Source organism: Marmota monax, unplaced genomic scaffold (genome assembly GCF_021218885.2).
Source record: "Marmota monax isolate L192 unplaced genomic scaffold, Marmota_monax_Labrador192_F-V1.1 WCK01_AAM20220418_F8-fsc00031, whole genome shotgun sequence".
Taxonomy (NCBI): domain Eukaryota; kingdom Metazoa; phylum Chordata; class Mammalia; order Rodentia; family Sciuridae; genus Marmota; species Marmota monax.
In genome coordinates this window covers 5,222,746-5,246,884 of record NW_026695197.1, presented here as the reverse complement: position 1 = coordinate 5,246,884, position 24,139 = coordinate 5,222,746, and the positions used below count along the sequence as shown (strand labels likewise).

General features: G+C 38.2%; 1 protein-coding gene across 2 annotated transcripts in view; it reads right to left on the bottom strand.

The window, feature by feature from the left end:
- Asxl3 (ASXL transcriptional regulator 3) overlaps nucleotides 1-24,139 on the bottom strand; it is a 179,784-nt gene that overhangs the window by 17,331 nt on the left and 138,314 nt on the right. For both annotated transcript variants that reach the window (XM_046428402.2, XM_058573934.1), the window contains 2 exons: nucleotides 5,664-5,760; nucleotides 3,524-3,629 (listed from right to left, as the gene is read on the bottom strand). In XM_046428402.2, coding sequence (XP_046284358.1) covers nucleotides 3,524-3,629; nucleotides 5,664-5,760 — 203 coding nt within the window. The remainder of the gene's footprint in view (nucleotides 1-3,523; nucleotides 3,630-5,663; nucleotides 5,761-24,139) is intronic.

The following is a 24,139-nucleotide window of genomic DNA, read 5'->3' as shown; positions in this document are numbered from 1 at the left end:
AGCTATAGTAGTACTGATGTAAGAAATGTCAGTGAAATCCATTTTAGTCTTTTATTTAAATAAAATTCTCAAACTGTAAAATTGAATACACTTTTTGGGTGTCTGATCATTGTTTTCTTTCTTATAATTCAGAAGATTCTGAAAAGACTGGACAATAGTTCATTCAGAGTTTCTTTTCAGCTTTCCCTAGAATGGGTTCAAACTGAGTTATAATTTATAACTATACTATACTAGGAGAAGAACTATATTACAGAAAATTTAAAGCACAATAATCATCTGGATATAAAGTCCTTCAGAACTAGGTCAAGCAGAGACACCTCTGACACTAGATATATGACAGATAGAATATCTAGACAAATTTTTGTTAGTTGGCTAAAAGCAATGATATTAAATATACATATGGATAACAATATGTGTGAATGTGTGAAATGACATTGTATTAAATGTGCTTATGCTAATACTTGATTATTTTCATGCAACAATAGGTGTACCGTGGCATAGGCACTAAAGAAGACACTCACTGCATACCACATTCCTCACAAAGGGAAAACTGACCTCAAGAACCCACACCACAAATTCAGAGAACAACCTATAATTCTGAGTTGGCATATAGACGAGTGGTCTCTAAGTAACTAAAACTAATATAGACCAGTACTATATTATAAGCAGATTAAGTCAACAATGACTATGATAAATATCTAAAACAAGTCCCAGACGACTACATCAGACACAACTTAAATAGAGACAAGTTTAGATGGCAACATTTTTTGGAAAAACTTAAAGCAATGAGAAGCACGTGGTGTTGGTCAACAGAAAATTTTATGATGTTAGGGAAAATCCCTCCAATTGGGGAAACATGGGTAATCTAAGAGTAAAAAAAATAAAATGGGAAGGGCAGTCAATGAACGATCCATAATGTATCTGTCAATCAATATGCAATAAAAGAAAGAATGAGAGACTCAATTCACAATAGCTAAACTATAGAACCAAACTACGTGTCCTTCAACAGGTGAATGGATAAAGAAAATATAGTATATATACACAATGAAATATTATTCTCTACAAAGAAGAAGGACTCTATGATAATTGCTTGCAAATGAAGGATCTGAAGACTATTATGCTAAGTGAAATAAGCCAATCCCAAATACCCAAAGTTAAATGGTCTCTGTCATATGTTGATGCTAACATACAACAAGAGGTGGGAGGAGAAGAACAGAAGTTCAGTGGATTAGACAAAGAGGAATTAAGAGAAGAGAGGGGGAACAGGAAAGACAATGGATTGAATCTGACACAACTTTCCTATGGACATATGTGAATGCACCACTGTGGATCTCAACATCCTGTACATCCACAAGACTGGAATCCTAATTAGAATAAGATATACTCCATGTTTGTATAAGTATGTCAAAGTAGACTCTACTGTCATGTATAATAACTAAAAGGAACAAATAAAAATACATGTAAAAAAGAGACTAAACATATTATTCATAAACTACAGAAAAGAAAGGGTCCAGAGTAAGAATTTCTTTGTGTTTGCAGTTTGGTGAGGTGATGAGGAGTCATACTTAAGAGCATTGTAGCTGCTAATGAGAAGCACATGGTGCCGGTCAATAGAAAATTTGGACATTATCCCTTAACCTAATATTCATGAAAATTAATGAAATCCCCAAATTTCATGCAAAAACCGTGCAGGTGTGAGAATTTTTCTAAGAGCTATTTATAGGGATAAGACTTTGAGCAATTTACTTAACCTTGCTGTGTAAACTTGGGAAAATTACTTAGCTTCACTTTTTCTTAATTTTCCATTTTTAAACGATAGTAATAATAATAATATCCATGCTACATAATTATTAAGATGATAGAATAAAATAATACTACAAAATTCTTAGGAAACATAACAATCAGTATATGCTCAATAATTATTTGCCAGATGAAGGAAAGCTCTCTAATGCAAAGTCCCATTAATGTGGGCTCACTGGGGGCAGAGTCGCAAAAGCCCTGCAAGGGACCATGCCCCTGGCATTGAAGAGTGTCAGTTACAGAGGAGAGGTTAGATAAAATATTATTGTTAAATTAATGAAAGAATAGGTCCATCACTTATCAAAAATTAAGGATCAGTGCTCTAGAGGTAACTAACTGAGTTATATTTCTGCCATTACTAAAAATAGTGCCCCCAACATTCACTTCCATGGATAAAAGGAGAGGGTTTCTGAGTGGTCTTCAAACTGGTCCTCATGATTCTTAACCCTGCTGGGCTGTGGCTGTGGCATGACCTGGAAAGTTTCTACCAGAGTGGATTCTTGGGTTCAACTCCTGGAATTCTCAATCAGTATTTCTCAATTCGTATCTATTTACAATCTCCAATAGGGATTCTGATGTGGCCAGGATTGAGTAATACTGCTGGTGATTATATGTGAAGACACAGAAGTAGCCTGCTTCACATTCAACCTTTGAGAAAATACAAGAATTGTTTCCATTAAGTTCGCATAAAACTGGGCTGGCACAGCAATTAAAAACAGGCCTTATGGCTCAAGAGAGCTGCTACAGAGGATAGTTCACCCAGGCTGCCTTCCTCCAAGTAAGCAGCCTCTTCCAACATCAGAGTCCTTTTCCAGAAGAGCTCACCAATAGGACTCCTTTTGGCTTATTTTCATCATTTACAGGGGAAATTTTGTGAAATCGGAGCACACAGCACAGGTTTTGTTACCTGCAACCACCTTGGTGTTCTTTGCACAAAATAACAATTTTCAAGTCTTAGTTACGAAAGTGGTATTAAAACCCAAACTCCCCTCCTGAGTATGACCTGAAGTCAGTGTCAAAGATCAGCCCCCAAATCTTTCCTTTCCCGAGGGGATGAGTGTCTGAGACACTAATTCTACACTGAGTAGAAAATATCTGTGCTGGATGTGAGGCAAAGTTGGAACTGTTCGCAGGTTAGTTCAATTACTACTACACTCAGATGTGGCTGGTCTGACTTTTTTGAAGGAAAAAAAAAAGTGGATGTGAACACACAAACAATAAATTAGAAACAGACAACTGAGAGAAAGATGGACAGACAAAGTGAAGGCTAATACCCTCAGGCTTTCCCCAAAACAAAACTAAACAAATATTAAAGTGGACATGCTGAGCCAATATTTTTGGAAAATGATGTGAGAATTAAATATGTGCCTAAAACTACTTATCTTTAAAGAATTTACTAATGAAAATACTTGGATAAAAACCAGGGAAATTTTACTAAAACCTACTTGTGAAAGCCAAAATTGACCTCTATAGGATTTCATGTGCTATTTTCAGTCCAAAATGAATTTTCATGAACAAGTTATAAGCCCTTGAAAATGCATTTTAAAAAATTTAAGTGCTGATATGCCAGTATAATTTTACCCGCAATTTCTTACACCGAGGGACTATTGCCTTTTATCACAGGTTTATTAAGTTTTACAGCATATGAGTGTGCTATGTGAAGCGGAGAATTACATTTTCATTTCCTTCCAAGAGAAATGAGAAAAAATGCTCTAGTACTTACTTTTCTCCATAAAATCTCTCAAAGAATTTTTCTTTCCAAGGTTCTGTTTTCTTTTCCTTCTCAATTTCTTGCCGTATTCGTAATTGCATTTCTGGGGTAAATTCTCCTGGAAAGAAAATGGTAATGTATTGAGTAAAAGTGGTCACATCTTTTGCCACTAAATAAAGAAAACACGTAATTCATTTGAGTAAACTTTTATGGAGGTTGAAAAGTAGAAGGATGAGTAATGGCAACATTTCTACAGTTTCTCTTTATGAACATCACTCAAACAGTCATTTCATCTTAGATGAACTCTAAAACATTTAGCAAATGTATTGCATGTTAGGGGCTCTAAAGGGAAGCAATGCATATTCACCATCCTTAAGGAAATCAGTCTGGTGGGAGCAGAGGCACATAATTGACTATGAAATAATGTCAAAAGTCCTACACAGGCCATAAGAATAATATATGTAGTGAAAGTAGAGACAGGAAAACACTTAATTCTGCCTAAGTTAATTAAGGAGGATTACATATAGGAGTTGGTTCTTGAGTTAACTTTTGAAGGATGACCAGGCTTTGATGAAAATGATTAAATCACAAGGCACAGAGCTATGGGGATGTATAGTTATGTTCTTTTCAGTGGCAAATTGTGATTAGAAATGGCATGAAATGAAATAGCCAAGGACAGCTGAGGCCAGTTACCCAACCTAAGTTCCAAAGAGAGTTCTGCACTTTTCTGAAAGAGAAAGGTGGTTCTGTTGTCATTTGGCAAGGGAGGAACATGAATATATAAATAGCTCAGAATGATGGGTCTCTCAATATAGTGAAGAAACTGCAGGACTTCAGTTTGGAGGCCACTTAGAGATGTGCCAGCCTCAGCAGTGATGTTGAGGAGGAGGAAATACAATGAATAGTTATGGCCAGAAAAGAGGGCCAAAGACAGCAGTACGGCTTTAAACTGAGAAGCTGCAAGGACAGTGGTAACAATACAGAAAGAAAGAGCAGGCCAGGCAGAGTGGCAAGTGCCTGTAAACCCAGAGGCTCAGGAGGCTGAGGCAGGAGGATTACGAGTTCAAAGCCAGCCTTAGCTACTCAGTGAGGCCTTAAGCAAAATTTAAAAAGGGGCTGGGAACGTGGCTCAGTAGTTGAACACCCCTGGGTTCAATCCCTGGTATAAAAAAAGAATAAAATAAAATAAAATGAAAAACAAAACAAAAAAATAAAGAAAAAAGAAAGAAAGCAAGCAAGCAGAAGGAGCAGCAAATGAAAGGGAAAACACTAAATTTAACACTGGGTGCTTTAGTTTTAAGGTATCTGGCATCAGCTAGTGAGACCTGGTAGGAGTTTGAAATGGGACACTAGAGATAAGAACAGGGTGAGAGTCAGATCTGGAAGTTCTTGACATATGGCATCAGTTAACACCAAGGTGGTGAAGATGGCTGCTTGGAGAATATGTGTGGTTAAAAAGGAAAATGCTGGGGACATCATTTACCATCAAATGGAAGGGAGGGCGGGGTCCCACAGGAAACTGAGAGGATTGTCAGAAATGTAGCCCCAGGAAATCATTTAAAATATATTATGGATGTCTAGGGTAGGCAGTATCCTATTAGGGAAAAAAAGAAAAGAGGTATTTGGGACAGAGCATGATGTGTAAGGGCAGGAAGAGGAAGCTGGAGTTGGCCATCAGAAGGCACTCCTATATTTATATATTTTTTTAATAAGTATTTCAGTTGTGTCTGGAGAGGTGTAAAAATGTGGTAGCACTGAATTTTTAGTTTTCCAAGAAGCGTGTGACTATAGGAAAGACAAGGTAAAATGGAGGCTTCAGGGAGAAAAATACTAACAGAAGTTTCCTTAGACTCCAGGACACTTAGAATGCATAAGGATCAAAAAAATGTGTAATTAAAATTATCATTTCAAAGAAAATCATGCTGCATCAAAAATGTTTACTACGTCCCAGATAATATTCTGCTTTCTTCAAAAATATCTGACAGCAAAATGCCAACTACAACAAAAGAATCAGTGAAGTCATCTGTGAGGTTTTGACTAAATTAAAATATATTTGAGGGAGGAAAAGACCTGGAAATCAGAGAAAGGTACAAAGCTCAATACTGTATGTGAACTCCAATATGTCACATCATAACAGAGAACCGAAATTTACCTTCTGCCAGTCGCTGTTTCCATCCTTGTGCTGCATATGCAAAGAATTCATTATTTAGAGCTGAAGTACTGAGGCGTAAAATTCCATCACTTCCCATCTACGAAATAAGCCGACAAAAACAAGATCCCATCAGGAATAATTCAAAGCAAAAAAGTATGCAGTAAAGCAGCAAAAACTGAATGAGGCTGGTGTGTGTGTGTGTGTGTGTGTGTGTTTATGTGTCTGTCTGTCTGTGTTGGGGATCGATGCTGGAGGAAGGGAGGACAGAAAAAGGACCCCCCCCCAAAAAAAAATAAATCCCGTAGAATAAAAACTATGCATCCTGCTTACTGATACAGGGCATGGAAAGAAAGGTATTGTCCTTGACTGGCTTCTTATGCAGTTGTGGAGTGCAGATAAAACACGAAAGGAGAAACAATGTCAGGCATCAGGTGAGTGGGGATTAAGAAATGCAAAAAGCAAAAGCTACGGGAGATGTTTGGGTACGTGTGAGTACTTAGGAAGAACTTGATACAGGAGGTGGAACTGGTGCAGAGTTGAGAGATTAATAGGATTTGAACAGAAGGATTAGAGTTCTATGCATGGAGTGTAGTGTCCGAGGATGTGAGCTTTCTTGCAGAGGCAGGACAATGACATCAAAACCAGTACTAAAGGTATGAGGGTCCTTTAGTTGGTACTCAAAGATCTGGCAAATTATAGCCCCAACTACTTCCAAAGATTTCTTCTTACTCTATAGATATTCACTAATATCTGAGAACACATGTTTCTATTATTTTCTCTATTCTCCATCTTCAACCACTGAAACACTAACCTCCTTTTAAAATTTAACTCAATGTTTTCATGAATGTCTGGGAAACCATCTTTCCAGAGCAAAGGAGAATATCAAATTTAAAAATGAACATTATTCAATCTGTTCTAAAGTCAAACCCAGAGGCTGGGGATATAGCTCAGTTAGTAGAGTGCTTGCCTTGCACACACAAGGCCCATAAGGCCCTGGGTTCAATCTCCAGCACCACCAAAAACAAAACAAAACAAAACAAAAAAAAAAACATATACAATCAATCAAACCCAGAAAAGAGAGACATCAAGAATAAATGAGATATGCTGCTTGATGGCCAAAGATGTGAATCTGTGCTTTCTTCATCTGAGAAGAAACTGGTAACCATGCATGGAAATCTTAAGGCAAAAGTTCATTCATTCATTGTTTACCCTATCTTAATTTTCACCTTTATTCAACATATACTTATTATATAACACCCATGTGAAACTATCTGCCTGGCACTTGCATGGTGCTGGCACTACAGTACCAACAAAGGAAAACCCATTATCCTAATGTTCTGAATATATTCTACATAGGGCAGATGCTTCTGGTTCTTGTATGGCCCTTTCTGGGTCCACCTGGGTTCCACATGGCTGTAATTAAGTTAGGTCACCTTGCCAGTGTCCTTTCTCATGGACTACCACTGCCCAGAGGCATGAAGGGGAAATGTCCCATCCTTTGGATAATTATAGGACACTACGCTCTAGAGTATGGCTTATGTACTGAACCAACAGATGATAATTGGTGATGTGTCCTCAGTGACTATAAGTGGGTCTAGGTACTAAGGGGTGGAAATGAGTCATCATACTACCAATCCCTGGGACACACTTGCATGTGGTGTGACTCCAGTCCCCACAGCTCTAGATGTTGTGGGCTTAGAAGTCCAAGTTGCCCAGGGTGGCGTCATTTCTGCAAAGGAATAGTTTCTCAATTCTGGCACTACTGTCATTTGGGGCGGATAATTCTTTGTTATGGATGCACAGTGGGGGGTGTGGTATTTAGCAGCATCCCTGGCTTCTACTCACTAGATACCAGTAGTGACCCCTCTCTCAGATGTGGTAACTAAAAAGGTCTCCAAATATTATTAAGTGCAATTTGGAGACAGAATCATCCCCAGATAAGAACCAGTACACTACTAGACAACACAGAGGCTCTACTGTAGCTAAGCTCTGCCTGGTTACTTTGTACTTTTCATCCTTAGGACCATCAAGCAAAGATAAGAGTTACTAGACAATGAGATGATCAGCCCTAACTATCATTAGAGAACAGGACTGCTGCCTCAGAGCGAAGCCAACAGGAGGACTCTGTGGGTGTGTGGATTCACTGGAATATAGCTTCTAACTAGCAAAAGTGATGGTCTGAGACAAACAGAAATGGTTTTCAAAGGAGATGAGCGACTGCAAACACAGACTTAAGACAACAAGTGCAGCCTATAGCTGGCCTAGTAACCCCTAGACATATGTCTTTTTTTTTTCTTTCCAACTTATCATGACCAACTACCCCTTAAAGAGTCAGTGACACAGTGGTCATCATGTAAGGCACAGCGATATTTGAATGGTATAAGTAGACTGTACCGGACGATGGTAGTGCCCCACTCCATGTCCCCTAGCCAACACAGCGCAGAGAAGCTGGGTAAACACTTCAATGCACTCCTCTTACCCAATCATCTAAAGCTACAGGACACTCTGTGAAGCACAAAGGTCTTTGAGGTACATTTCAGGACAGTCAGGGCATACACAGTTTGGTCCCGGGAGCCACTAAATATCCACGAGAGGAAAGGCCCCCAGTCTCCTGCAGTCCCCGTGTGGGAAAATTCTGTGGCCTCGTCTACAAGTGTTCTCTGAAGTTCCTCAAGCAGCACTGAGTCCAGCTGTCCAGGGTTTCTTCACTCCCTTTCTCACACTATTAAACCCCTGGCTTCTGCTTCCAAACTATTAGTACTCAGGTTCTTGTCCTGCTTCCGCTTTGGGAGCAAAGGGACCAGGGAAAATCTTAAATAAGACAGCTAAGCCATGAAGTTTGGGCTCTAACCCCTACCTGGGAATAGCACAGTGAATGTACCATGAGTTCACACGAAGCCCCAGGTCAGTGGCTCCCAGGTCTCAGTTTCCCCTCTTATTTACTTCCACGTTTTACTATCTTTCGTCAATGTGTGCCATAGGGGGGAAAGCTGCAAAGCGTGTTTTAGGTAATGGGAAACTATCCAAAATGTTGAAGCCTTAGAAAGATCTAAAAAGACTCGTGATTAAAAAGATGGTTTTAGAAGCTGTGTAAAAGACGAGAAAGAAAGGGAAAAGTGGATTCAGAGACATCACTGGAAATCTTGTTAGTATTTCAGTAAAAGATGACAAAAGAAAAGCAAAACTGGAAGAAACTCAAGATTTGGTGAATGTCTTCAGGACTGAGGAAATAAAGGCTTTGAGAGACTATTTCAGAAAACACTAAAATTTCTCAAGAGGATTCTGGGAGATGGGGTGGATTTGAAAAGGATAACCTCCATTGAGTACATGTCTTCAAGGAACCCTATCCAAGAGGCTGAGCAAAGAGGACAAGGATGAGGATAAGACGGTCAGCCGAACAGGCCTCTAGGAAGCATGAGGGACATTCTCTGCAAACACAGGCTCTGAATACCTGTGCTAGCGGTTCAGGAGCTGTAGAAAAGGAGCTCTTCCACTGAGGAAGTCTGAAAGGGAAGAGGTGTTCCTCCTGCAGATGTCCACTGAAGTTAGGACCCGTGGGCAGAGGCCAAGTTCCCAGAAAAGGTGAAGAACTGTGTACTAAGGAGTTGATTTATGGAAGGTACAGTAGAAAGGGTCAGAATTATTCTATATTTGAGGGCATATTTGCAGCACTACATTCTTCACACTCTGTGCAATGCTTCGTATCTTGCAGGTCCTCAATAATCGTTTATTGTTCTGTCTTTATTTGGGATAGTGAAAGGTTGAAGATTAAAGTCTGGTAGCTGACACACAGAACTGTAGTTGTGTTATGTTGCCAGGCGAGGGACTTGAGTAGTTTCTAACTGAAATTTCAGCGTAATTTTGAAACACAAAGAAACAGCAGATCCAGATGCACTCTGACAGATTCTCAAGATTTCAGCACACAAAAATGTAAGGCAGTGTGACATCAACACACTCAAGAATAAGAAGGCTAGCCCCGGGGGGAATGTTTGTCTTTTAAAAACAGAAAAATAATATGAAATGCCAGATTCCTAGCCTATAGGAGACGGCACAATTAAACACAAGGGCTAAATTAGACCTAGGAAATATATGCCAATAAAACTTTTAAAACACAATATTAATTTTATGGCCTTTAAGAAATACTGTCTAAAAGATATAACATTTTAATGAACTGGAACAATAAACATTTCCGAAAGATCTATTTATTGCTGAGCTATAAATTCTTGCATTTTTCATTAGCCTCGATAGAAGCATTCATTCTAAAAAGATCACCTAAATATAATGAACTGTCTAACTAAAGTATTGATAAGTTATACTTTCTTTTAAATGAGCAAAAGGAAAACTCTGACTGAAATAATGCTTTCAAAGGAAAATAATACCAGTAAAGGGAAACTTACTCATACAGAGACCTTTTTACTGGAAAGCCTTTCTTTGGGGGATTTTAGCCAGGTTTAAACTATCAATGATTCTATCCCTTGCCTTTGATATTGGCTATATTAACATGCATTTTATGGGATGAATATCAAGTGGAATACAAAGGGTTAACCAAATGTTGCTATTTCATCCTATCCAATGCTTGAAGCTGGATAAATATTAATTTAGTACAAAAATATATTAACATTTCAGTATAATCTTTTAAACCTGTACTAGATTTTTATCACTTTTTTTTTCTTATTTTGTAGTTGTTGCAAGTGATTCTAAATGCACAGTATGGGGGCTGAGTGGAGGAAGAGTGAGAAATATGCTGGAGTCAGAAAATGGGTAAATAATGGTACATATAGAAATACAGGTAGTTTGGAATTCAGTCTACGGTTAATGGGAGTTGTTCAAAGTTAAACAAAAACATGATGAAAAGATTCACTTATTGTATGCAGACAAGCAGATGGCTGATTTAGACAGGGTGTCAGGATGGGTCTCCCTGATACTACTAATAAGGGACACTGGAGCAGACACCTGAAGAAGTGTGAAAGTAAGCCATACAGTGATATGAGAAAGAGTTTAGCAAAGGAAATGAAAATGCAAAGACCCTTGGGTAGGTGTGTGAGGAGACTGTTATCTTGTAGATATGTGTGAGACAATGCAAAAATGGTTCAGAAGTGAAATGAGTTTTTACGAATCAGTAGATTAATCAACTGACACAGATAAATAGTACTGCAATTGCAGGCAGGTAGGATGTGGCTGGAGGTGGTAGATCATGGGGATATGCCTTCTGGGTTTATATTTTGTCCCTGATGAGTGAAGCTCACTTTCTGCTTTCTGATTGCTGCATCCTAAGTTGCTTTCCTCCACCATGTCCTTCTGCCACGGGAAGGGTGAAAGATGATTCCCAAGGATAGGCTTGAATGCCTCACCCTCCGGCCCAGAGACAGCCAACCATGGACTGAACCTCTGAAACCATAAGACGAAATAAACTTTTCCTCCTCTATGCTGTTACTGTCAGGTCTTAAAGGTTGCACTAAAGCAAAATTGACTAAAACAGAGGCTCTTCGTGCTGGAGAATAACCAAAGAACTGGAGGAACAGGGCCAAAGAGCACAGGATCTACTAGGCTTTGTATCCCTCTATAAAGTCTGGCTTCTCCCAGGGAGCTGGAAAGCCTTTGGGGGGTTTTAGCCAAAGGAAGGATAAAAGCTGACATTTCAAAAAGATGGTTCTGACTGCTGTGTTTGGAAAAACCTCAGACTGGACCTATCCAATGTTAATAAATGTGAGTGACGTGCGATTTTTAATTTTTCTAGTAATCACACTGAAAAAGATAAAAACATGAAATTATTTCCAATAATACATTTTATCCAATTAAACCTATCCAAAATGTTATTATTTCAACATGTGCCCAATAGAAAATGTAGTTTGTGAAATAGTTTAAATTATCTTTGAATACTAATATTTCAATATCCTGTGAGTCTTTCTGCAGTACACCTCAACTCAGAGCAGCCATGTTCATAGTAATCAATACTCCCAGGTGTTTAGTGGTTACCACATTATCACAATTTTCAGAATATAAACACAACATTGAAATTAATACAGAGTGATTGAAATAATAATTTAAAAAAGGAAAACAGGAGCTTGAGGTTGGCAGAAAGAAACAGTTGGGGTCTCATCATATGGCAAGGTTGAGCTGCCAGGACTTGATAATGGACTGGATGTGTGGCATGAGACAGCATGCACAAGGAGGACAGCAGGGGTTGGGGGCTGTGGCAATGATAACTATGAAACTGCTGTTTGCTAAAACAAAGATGACTCTCAGAGAAGGGAGTTTGGTGTTCCCCACTTATGGCTGGGTGCTGATCATAATTCCCAGGTGATGTCTTAGATATATTGCTCCTGCTATCTAGTGTAGAGTGTGCCCTGAGGAAAGGCAAGACTCGAGACAGGGCTTCCTATCAAGACACATGAAAAAAAAAAGCCAGGGTACATGTGACAAAAAGACTTAACAGTGTCCCGACAATAGGAATAAAGAGGAAGGAGAGAATTACAGGAACCAGAATTGATGGCACTGAGTAAGCGTGCACATGGGGATGGGGTGGGGAGGGGGAAATATGATTCCTAGAGATAGGCTTGAATGCGTGAGCACACACGGCTAGCACACATCAGGACAGGAAAAAATACTATGAGGAACAGTATTTTAGACACAGAAATGATAGGTTTGGCATTGTATATGTTGATGTAAGTGCTTCTTGAGGGCATCCAAATAAAGATGGTGAGTTAAAAAAACTGAGAATAGAGGCAAGAAGCTCAAGAGTGAGAGAGAATTAAAAAATAATAATAATTAGGAATTATTGGGGCTGGGGCTGGGGCTGAAGGAGTATTTACTAAAAGAGAAGACAGCTCAAAGAAGAGCCTTGGAGAGCACTATTGCACAAGGAATGGGGAGAAGTGGATCCTGTGAGAAGACTAAGCAAAACAGCCAGAAGCAGGTAGAAAATCAGAGCAAGTAGCATCACAGATGTGAGAAACAAAGCATATTCAAGAAGATGATCTGAATTGTGCATGTGCTAATACCTATCAAACCACTTAAAATTATTTAGGTCAACACACCTTGTGTAGTATAGTACGTCAGCTGCTGTGTCCAATAAAAAAAAAATCAATAATGTTTTTAGAGCAAAGTCAATCTAGACAGACACACTAAGCAGGAATACAATTCAGTATCAAAAAGAGTCTTTAAAGGGCATATGAACTATCAGTTGTTATCATGGAGCCACTTATAACCTACATGATCAAAAATCCAGTGCCCTTGTGAGCTATACTCCAGTATGAATTAAACTCAGACTGTCATTCTCTCTAAAAAGTAAGCTTTCATTTTTCACCTTAGTACTTAGTATGATTCAGATGGCTCAGGAGACTCTGTAAGTAAGTTCAAGTTTTATCCAAAAATGAAAATTTTATTTTTTATATTAATATATAATTACAAAAATGCAGAAAGGTTGCTAAGAGAAGAAAGAGCATCACTGAAGGAAACAGAGTCAGCAATCTATTAAAGACTATTTTTCAAATAAGTTTTAAGAGCTATTTCTCAAACTAAAGTAAGACAATATTCCTCAAATTGTGCTTTGAAAAATAGTATTTTAATGGGTAAATCTATCTAAAAGGAAATTCATTCTTCCTTCCAATCAATATAGTATATGCTTAATAAATATAGCTCATTTTCTTTAAGCATTCTCTAACAAGCTAGAATTTATTTTAAAACCTTCAGAATGGACTATGTGGCATCTCACAAACTTTTTATACTTGTAGTCATCTCAGAGAACAATGCAAAATATCTCATGAAACAAGTATTTGCCAGAATACAGTTTGGGAAGTGATGTATTAAGAGCTGGAGAAGTGTCATTGTCAGAAACAGCCAAGTGAGATAAACCTGGCACAATGAATCTGACAATGCTATATCGTAAGTCTCTGTTTAACAAATCAATGAAAAGTGGGATAATTTTCAGTACATTGCAAAAATTAATTATTCAAAATAAACAAATGAAATAGTAAAAAATTACAAAGAATGATACAATAAGCCTTCACCAACAAGCCTGAGCAATCTCCAAGTTCAAAGCCCACTGCAGGAAATGTTATTTTTTCCTGTTCTTTTTATTAAAAATCAGTATGTGCATAGAACTTTAAAAAAATCAGAGATTTTCATTATAAAGATGAAATCAAAATTATTTCTTGTTATATGGGGATTAAAGAAAATAATGTTGTATATCATTTTCATCCTTCTGCCATCTAATTAAAAAATATATGCAAAGAATCAAGTTAAAAAGAACAAAAGGGAAATTTCAGAGAAAATATTATGAAAAAAAATCAACATTTAGATGGAAAAGTGGAATGCTTTTTTTATAATAATTGTTATGACAGAGATTTAAAGCTGATTTTCACAGTAAAAGCCTCACTTCTTCTGAGCCAAATGAATTCTTTTCTTGCCACTACATATGTTTTTTGTGATCACTGCTGAGCACCAGCACAGAAATCGCAAGTTATGAAGTTCAGTTTGGAAAATGAAAGTTCTGCCATACCCAGGACAATGCCAGGGGTAATTCTTAACTAGTCAAGTTATTCAGGGAGTGGAGTGGGCAAAAATACTGGCAACACTGTATTATTAAATGAGATTTGTGAATATATAAACTGAAAAGAACTTTTGAAAACTAAAGAAAACTCTAAGACAGAATAATGGTAGGTAACTAATCTTATGGGAAATGATTATCCTCTTATCACCAAAAATAACAGAAATACATTCACATGTGTAGATATAATTAATAGATATGTATGTATATATGTATACATAACTATATGTGTGTACATCCATATCTATACCTGCACACACACATTAACTTATTTATATGTACACATATGTATGCATACACACACACATGCACAATTTTTTCCCTCTGAAAATACAATTTGTAAGCAATTCAACCACTTGGTTAACATGATGGTCTCCTCTAGAACAGAAACTCTTGCTTTTCCCTTCTATTGATAACCTGCTCAAGTCCCCCAAGTATGCAAAGAAAAACAATCAACCAAATGTAGGGAAGGACATTCTTAAGGACAAGATGCACTGGCAAGTAATTTCTCAGGCTCCAATTAATAGGAAAAAGCAATTTTGTAGCAAATAGAGAAAAATATAAGTTTTTCTCATAATTTCAGTGCTGTATTTCAGCACATGTAATTAGGAAGACCATGTTTGAGGGATATAAACAATTTTAGAAAGAGATAAGTTAATATCTAGAATCAACAAATGGGACTTACTCAAACTAAAAAGTTTTTTCTCAGCAAAAGAAACAATAAGAGAGGTAAATATGGAGCCTACACCCTGGGAACAAATCTTTACTCCTCACACTTCAGATAGAGCCCTAATATCCAGAGTATACAAAGAAATCAAAAAATTAGACAATAAGAGAACAAACAACCCAATCAACAAATGGGCCAAGGACCTGAACAGACACTTCTCAGAGGAGGACATACAGTCAATCAACAAGTACATGAAAAAATGCTCAACATCTCTAGCTGTCAGAGAAATGCAAATCAAAACCACCCTAAGATACCATCTCACTCCAGTAAGATTGGCAGCCATTATGAAGTCAAACAACAACAAGTGCTGGCGAGGATGTGGGGAAAAGGGTACACTTGTACATTGCTGGTGGGACTGCAGATTGGTGCAGCCAATTTGGAAAGCAGTATGGAGATTTCTTGGAAAGCTGGGAATGGAGCCACCATTTGACCCAGCTATTCCCCTTCTTGGTCTATTCCCTAAAGACCTAAAAAGAGCATGCTACAGGGACACTGCTACATCGATGTTCATAGCAGCACAGTTCACAATAGCAAGACTGTGGAACCAACCTAGATGCCCTTCAATAGACGAATGGATAAAAAAAATGTGGCATTTATACACAATGGAGTATTACTCTGCATTAAAAAATGACAAAATCATAGAATTTACAGGGAAATGGATGGCATTAGAGCAGATTATGCTAAGTGAAGCTAGCCAATCCCTAAAAAACAAATGCCAAATGTCTTCTTTGATATAAGGAGAGTAACTAAGATCAGAGTAGGGACTAGGGACGAAGAGCAGGAGAAGAAGATTAACATTTAACAGGGATGAGAGGTGGGAGGGAAAGGGAGAGAGAAGGGAAATTGCATGGTAATGGAAGGAGACCCTCAGGGTTATACAGTGGAGGGGGTAGAGAGAGAGGAGGGGAGGGGAGAGGTGGGGAGGGGGGAGGGTGGAGGATGGGAAAGGCAGCGGAGCACAAGTATGGACAATACTTGTATGACAAGACACTAGTATGGCAATATGTAAATCAATGGATGTGTAACTGATGTGATTCTGCAATCTGTATATGGGGTGAAGGTGGGAGTTCATAACCCACTTGAATCAAAGTGTGGAATATGATATGTCAAGAAATTTGTAATGGTTTGAACAACCCACAATAAAAAATTAAAAAAAAGTTAATATTTGTATAAATTGATTTCTATATTTTGTATAACATAATTACTATTAATAAATTTTGTATACAATGATTACTACTAATAACAAAAAAAAAAGAAAGAGATAAGAAAGGGAGAACCTGAATATTAATTCTTAAAAGACTTTAGTTACTAAGTTTCAACTAGTATACCTATATGGGATATAGTCAAGTTTAATAATGACACAGTATTATTAAAAAAATAATAATCAATTCCCAGTGACAGTATTATATGTATTCTGACACCTTTCCTAAGAATCATTCTGTTTTCAAATTTCAAAAGGAGAGGAATTGTTATTCAAAGTACAATAACTTCTTCAATGCTTTAGTAGCCTGCTCAAAGGTGATGCAGCCTGTGGAAAAAAATCAGTGAAAAATAAATGAAATAAATATATCTAAAGACAAAAATAAAGTCACTGGCAGATCAAGCTTTAATCTAAGATTGGAGAAGGGTGTTTTGATGTTCATAATATATCTGCTTTATGACTAATCTGTGGACAATCATATGCCACACCTTATAATAATCTGATAGGCCTTGACTAGAAGTGTAGTTTTCAAGATGACCCTAAGTTGGATAATAAAATTTGAATAGGTTTTGGCAAATATGAAAATGTGTATATGTCTTAAAAAGAGAGTACTCTTATAATTGTATTTTTAATCAATGTTTCCTCTGTGGGAGGGGAGGAAAGAAGCAAGCTTCCAATGTACTCATCCATGAAGCAGAACATTAATGTTTTATTTAGTGAAACTCCAGCTCATGTTCTTATGTAGATAAAATGAGGCTGTATTATAAATGTGGTGGGAATCAATGAGTCACTGTTTCCATTTGTAATGCACTGAGCAGCTGTGTTTAGTGAGTATCTATTAGTCACTCATTTCTTTAACAAACATTTCTTAAGTATCTGCGATGTGCTAGAACTGTGAAATGGACAGACAGCTTCTGCTGCCTCAAAGGACAGCACCTACAGTGGGAAGAAAAGGACCAAGTGCCCATCGCAGCAGCATGAGAAGTGCCCAGAGAAGGAATGGAGGTGAGAACCCTCAAGCTTAGGAGTAGTTGGGCCCTTGTTCCCTACTTTGTAACCTTTTAATATTTATGCCCAAGAGCACCTGTTTGTTTTTTTTTTTGTTGTTGTTGTTGTTGTTTGTTTTTAATTTCTCCTGGGTTTAACAATGGCCCCAATCTACATACTATTCAATAAAATCTACAATAATAACAAGCATCATCAATTCAGCACTCACATCAGCCCTTAAGGAATATGTCTTAGTTCCTTTGGGTAGCTTGAACAAAGTATCATATATAAATGGCTAATATGCAACAAAAGAATTATTTCTCCATTTTGTAGGCTAGAAAGTCTAAGATCAAGATGGCAGCAGATTTATCTGGGCCCATTTCCTGGTTCATAGATGGTACTTTCTCTGTGCTACATTGTGGAAGAGACTCACTCACTTTGGGGGTTTCTTACAATCTCAACCAAAGCTCTGTCTGTCCTCATGACCCAATCACATCCCAAAGATCCCACCTTCTAATACCTGCACCCTGAGCATTAGGATGTCAAAAACTAAATGTAGGAGGGACATAAACATTCAGACTGCAGCAGTAGGTAGAAGTAGAATCAAAATGACATTCCCCCCCATTGTCAACTGGGGTGCTTTGATTAACACAGGCCTATGGTTTTCTACTCAAAGGGTTTATGTGCAGGTGTGGGGAATATAGCAGCAAACACAAACAGGATCCCCTCTCCCACTGAGTTATATATGATTACAAATTGTGTTAAGGCCTCCAAAGGGTTGGGGGGAGTGTGACGAGAGACAATTCTGGATGCATGTGTACAGGAAGGCCTCTCTGAGGTACCCACTTCTAAGCAGGGATGTATGTGAAAAATGGGGAGGTGTGAGCCACCAAAACTGAAAAGGCCCAGGAAAAGAAGGAAAGAAGCAGCAGCAGTCACAAGTCTGAGAAGGCCAGTGACGAACCTAGCTATAGAGAGAAATGACATGAGTGTGGCAGCTGAAGGGTTACGTTGCCACATCGCTGTCACTGGTATTGCCGCCCCTTGAATTCTCTTTGGATGGATATTCTTAGCTCACAAGGACTCACCTCTCACAGTTCAGTCTCATCATTTGTGAACTATGAATAACAAATTACTTACTTCATAGTTTTGGTGAGGATTAAATGAATGAGCATATGTAAAATGCATTAGGTGAAACTGGTTTAGAGAAAGTTCTCGAGAAAGTTTAGGGATAGTAATAATAATTTGGTGGGAGGTGTGACAGACACATTCCAGGGTGTCCCCCAGTGAGTCAAAGTGTGTACCCCCGAACTTCGTTTGCCCCCTGAGTGCAGGAAGAACCTGTGCCCTGCTTTCAGGTCACAGAAGATGGGGAAGGTGATAGGAAGTCACTCTTTAATGAGGTTGTGCTATATAAGCAGTCATATAGAAGCCAAGCAATCACATTATATGAGCTGTTGACAGACAGGGTGGCCCTTAAGAGGTGAGAACTTCAGCCAGATAGCTGTGAGGAACTGAATTCTACAGGCAACCTGAGGGACTTGGAAGGTGACCCCCATGCTGCAAATGAGAATGAAGCCATCTACCTCCCACTTAGTTTCACCTGCTAAGACCCTAGACAGAGGACTCTATGCAGCTGCACTGAGACTCCTGACCCTTAGGAATTAACCTAATTCCTGAGCCATGGAGACACTACTTAGTGCGCTACTTTAAGCTGCTAAATTTGTGGTAATGTACTACACAGCACACACACACAACAACAACAACAACAACAACAAATATGAAACAAGAGATGCAAGTAAACTCATTTGATTGCTTTTCTTTTATCAGTTTAGAGACAAAATTATCTGTTAACGACCCCAGATGTGGATGTGTGTCTGTGTCCAGAGAACAGGTAAAGAGAACTCAGAACTCAGAGCAGTTTGGTCGAAGAATCAAAAAGATGGATTATAACGAGCAGGCTATAATCTCTAGAGGGCAGGGATCAGTGTCCCATGACAGAGAAGGAGCTTAGTAAATGTTGTTGAATGAACTAATTTTGTTGTGGTTTAGAAGTGTCTCTATTTGATGCAACCACTTAACCCCACCCAGTTGTCTGATGAAGGTGCCCCAAAAGATACTTTTGTTAGAGTGTACAAGCTAGTGATTTTATAAGGAACATACAGATAGCAGGGGCTACTTTTAGTTACAGCCGTCTATGTAAAGAAGAGAAAAAGAAAGCTAACAATGGATTTTAGCTTTTGCCTGAGGTTATCAAGACCACAGTTCTGTTACTGTAACACAACATACCCAAATGTGGACAATGTATCTCTTCCAATTAAATCATTCAGCTTTAGGCAATCCAGAAAATGGAGGTACTGTTGCTTCTACTAAATCTGGCACAATTTAAATTTTATGTACACCCCAATTACTCTAATATTCTCTAGGGAAAGAAAAATAATCCCAACAAACTAGAAATATACAAGACATTTCACTCTATTCTCCATCATTAACTCAGCATGTCGTAGTGGAAAGGGACTGAATTTAAAGTTCAAAAAATGTCTATTATATCAGCTCTGCATCTTCCCACCTGTCTCAAAATGATCCAGTTTTTAATAGTTTTAAGTCTTTGTCTCATTATTCAAATGAAAAAAGTAAACATTATTCTAAACTGTTAATGTGAATCAGAAATAATAAATGTAAAAACATGACATAGTAATTAATTATATATAAGGAGTGAAATTTTATAAGACTGAAATATGCGAATACTGATCATCATTTTATTAAGTGCTTAGTTTGTGATCCTTTAAATCTCAGAATTCTCAAGTGTGTCTGTGAACCTGAACAGAGATACAATATCTTAGAAAGTAACATTTGAAAATCTGCTTTGAAATTAGGTATCCCAGCTGGGGAGTCTGGTCTTGTTGCCTTAGTGCTAGTTGGTCACGTGACCTCTATGTCCCCTTGTGAGAAATTAGCTCCTCAGCCTTGAGCAACTCAGTCCTAGCATCCAGCCTATTGCTAATGGGTGCAGAGATCAGTGTCAGAGGCAAAGCTATCCTAGGGAGATACTCTGGACATCAGATAAAGTTAATTATCTCCTCTAGGTGAAGGGCAAAGATATAGGGTCAAAACAACAGAAGAGATACCATGAGAGGAACACATACATGTATAGCAAATATATATATAATACACACACACACACACAGACTGGGGCAAGGTAAGAGCACCAAAGACTGCAGGTCAATAGCTGATGCAGGTTCAATACTCTCCCACCCAATTACTTAAGGATTCCCCTCCCCCAGAATTACCTTCACTCCTTGCAATTTTAGCAAGGTTAAACTAACACAACCAGGAAGTATTACAGTAAGCACTAAGTAAGCTACTAAACACTTTCCACTTTGAAGACAGAAATTCCATTTGTAACGAAAGCCAAAAACCATGAAAAAAGTTGGACTGAAAACTAATAACAAGCCAACAGTTCCACTTAAAGAATACTATGAGCATAAAATTTCATTACCTCTCAAAATCAACCTCCAAATATTCCTAACAAAATGCCTAAGTCATACTGACACTGTGAACCTAGATGGAAACCCTAAAACAAGAGAGTTACAGATGAGCAACACTTCAAACCTTTTGTTCCTTGACTTCCCTGTTTCCCCAAAAGATTTCATTATAGCAACCCATGAAAAGGGTCTCCTAAGGAAATAAAAGATTTTATTATCAATTAAGTTTGAGAAATACCATTTACACAAAGTTCACCAATCTTCTTCACTGAAAAGCTCTAGAACTTTCATGATGCAATTGTGCACAGCATTTCCCAAACTTCTGAGTGCTCAGAACACTGTTAGCCCTAGAACATTCTATTATATGTTCATTCTAGAAACTGTTGCTCTATACTGACTAAACTGTAGTGGCTTAGAGCCCTGGAGAATTATAGACCCACAATCTACTTGGCCCTACTTCAACTTACAGCCTCACTTCAACTTCATAACTCTCAACACTTTATAGGCCAAAATAACAAATGCACCTCATAAAAAATGTCCCTGCTATTTTTAACAAAATTGCCATTGAAACGTAATTCAAATGTTGTTTGGTATATAAAGAAATGAGGTATATGTCTAACTTTTTGTGTTTGTCTTTTGTTTTACCTCTCTAGAGCCTCTGAGATAAGGGTTTGCTCAAATTTGCAGGCCTCACTTGGGCATTTCTGATACAGTGACACCTTCTAGCCCCTTCCTCTTCATTACCTGCCCTTTGTCTCTTTACCTATGTCTCTAAAGTTCCATTTAAAAATAAATTCTTCTTGCTCCCTGTGCCCGGAAGCAGTTTGAGTCCAGGACACTCCCCAGGACCATCTGGGGCTGTCCAGGACGCTACAGCCGGCAGAAGAGCTACCAGCGTCCCTGATGTTTGGTCATTTTCAATGCCAATAACTAAGCTACAATGGTTCTCCCACACCTGGAAGCTAATGAGTAATGAGCACTATTAAGGCTTATTTCAAATGTAAAGAACCTTGAGATAATATACTAAATATACAATTATCTAAGTTGTTTTCTTAGTGCCTGCTGGAATACTACAGGATTTTCTTTAACATTTGCCGGAGTTCCCGCCTTCATCCCAGTGCCGGTGAGGACGAGGGTGGAAGAATTTCCAGTGTTGCTGAGAACCAGAGGAGACTTCAGATCAAGCTAGCTGCCTGCAGAACTTAGCTGGACTGTGATTTAAGCTAGCTGCCTGCAGAACTTACCTGGACTGTGATTTACCTGGACTGTGAGTTAATCTATTGAGACACTGCTTTACCTGGACTGAGACAACAAACTGTAATCTACAACAAATTGTAACTCGATATCTTTGCAAACGGTGTCATTGCTGGTATAATTTTTTCAAGGGCTCTTGCATGGAGCCATCAATTGGCTTGGTATTGTGGCATTTTGTATCCTCCCCTTCTGCTTGTAGCAGTTTATTTATGGTGTTTGTGTAAAAACCACTATGGTCGTTATTTACATTAAACAAAAGGGGGAAATGTTAGAGTCTGTAAACAAGTCAAGATGGCGCCTGGCATTTTGCAGAGGGAGCGGTTTGTGAAGTAACACCAGCGAGCCATTAAGTGTGGAGATTCCTTATTGGTTGACTGCTGTATCTAGTTTATGTTAATTAAGATAAGCTGTGTGTAATGTATATATACCCCTCCTGTCCTACAATAAATGGCTCCCACTCCTGCAAAAAAAAATAAATAAAATAAATTCTGAATGTAAAGAAATTATAAATGACAAAAACAAGTTTTAACACTCAGATTTCCCATATCTATTTGATTAAAAATTATCCTAAAACTAAAGATAAAAATAGAAAACATCTTCACAAGTAACAAAAATTTTAAAGACGAGAAATCTTGTGGATCACATTCAGACATCAATTACATTGGGTTTTTAATTATTACGATCAGCACTGGGCCTTCTCCAGCTAGCAAAATTGCCCTTCCTTCAATTATAGAAGGCTAAGTTAAATGTGAAGAACACAGAAACATCATTTTAAAAGGCAGATGTGAGATGCAAAAAGATAATACTGGGACAGAATGTGTAGGTTTACATAAGTTTTTAAAACATGTTAATGTATATATATATATATATATATATATATATATATATATATATATGACAGAGCTGTACATTACAAATTGGTTTCAGAGTATTAGCAAAGAATTAATAAGAGCTTGCTAATTCAGGTATAGGAAAAAGGACAACAATCCTGAAAATAAGGAGCTCAGGAAGTAGCAGTAAGGTCACATGATCCAGGGTATACTAAAAAACACATCCGTAGCCCAGAGTGGTGGTGCACACCTTTAATCCCACTGGTTCCAGAGGCTGAGGCAGAATGATCAAAAGTTCAAAGCCAGTCTTGAAAACTTAGTGAGACCTTAAAAAACTTAGTCTCTTAAAAAAAAAAAAAAAAAGTCTGGGAATGTGGTTCAGTGGTTTAGCACCTCTGGGTTCAATCCCTGGTACCAAGAACAAAAAACATCTGCACCTGCACAAGCTGGTTATTGGATTCAATCCCAGAACATAGACAAGACAACCCCATGGGAAGCAGAAATACAGTCAAATGACAAATAAAACTGAGCCCTCACTTAATCTGCACTTCCAATACTTCAGTCACTAATTAAGTGTGCTGAGGAAAAGTGAGGGGCCTTACCAGCTACAAGAACCAAACCAACCGACCTTCCTTCTTTCCTTCCTTCCATTTTTCCTCTCTCCCTCCCTCCCTCCCTCCCTTCTTTCCCTCTCAATGTACTTCAAAACACTACACTTGGCTTGTTCCAAGTTAGAGGTTTCTACCAATTACAGATTGTCACTAAACATACCTTCAAAAACATGTACAAAGGGATTAGAAAGGTTCCCACCCAACCACCCCCAAAGACAATAGAATCAGCATAACACTAACAATCAATTTAAGCCAACAGGGAAAGGTCCTACTCTTAGTTTGAATTCATCATGCACCATATGGAGAGAAGGATCAGGAGAGAGTGGGGAAAGAGTGAGCAGGCTCAGGAGACATGTTTGCCATGGGTCTAGAGGACAACAGTAACTCATATAATGAATGGTGGTCTAAAGCTGAGTGAGAGGAAACCTGAGCAGAACAAAAAGGATGCTGTGACTCAAGTTAAACAGGGAAGCAATAAGAGAGACCCTTGCCCTGTTTCAGAATTAGCACCAACCATATGTTCTTGGACAAGTTACTGTAATGACATGAAAGCAACTGAAACAAAAGATCTCTAATGCTTCTTCCAGGCCCAATGTTCTATGACACCCAAGAACAAAGAGAAAAAAAAAAGTGGCAATTATTAGGTCTAAACTAAGTCAAAGGTAACGGAAATGGTGAACAGAGTTAAGAACTAGGTGCTGCCAAGCTCAATGCCAAGCTCATGAGTGGTGTGATTCTGTCTAACTGACCGCACTGAATGTAATTTGAATCCTATAGTAAAACACATGATGAACACAGGTGGGAGGCAAAGCACAAGAATGAGTGCAAATCCA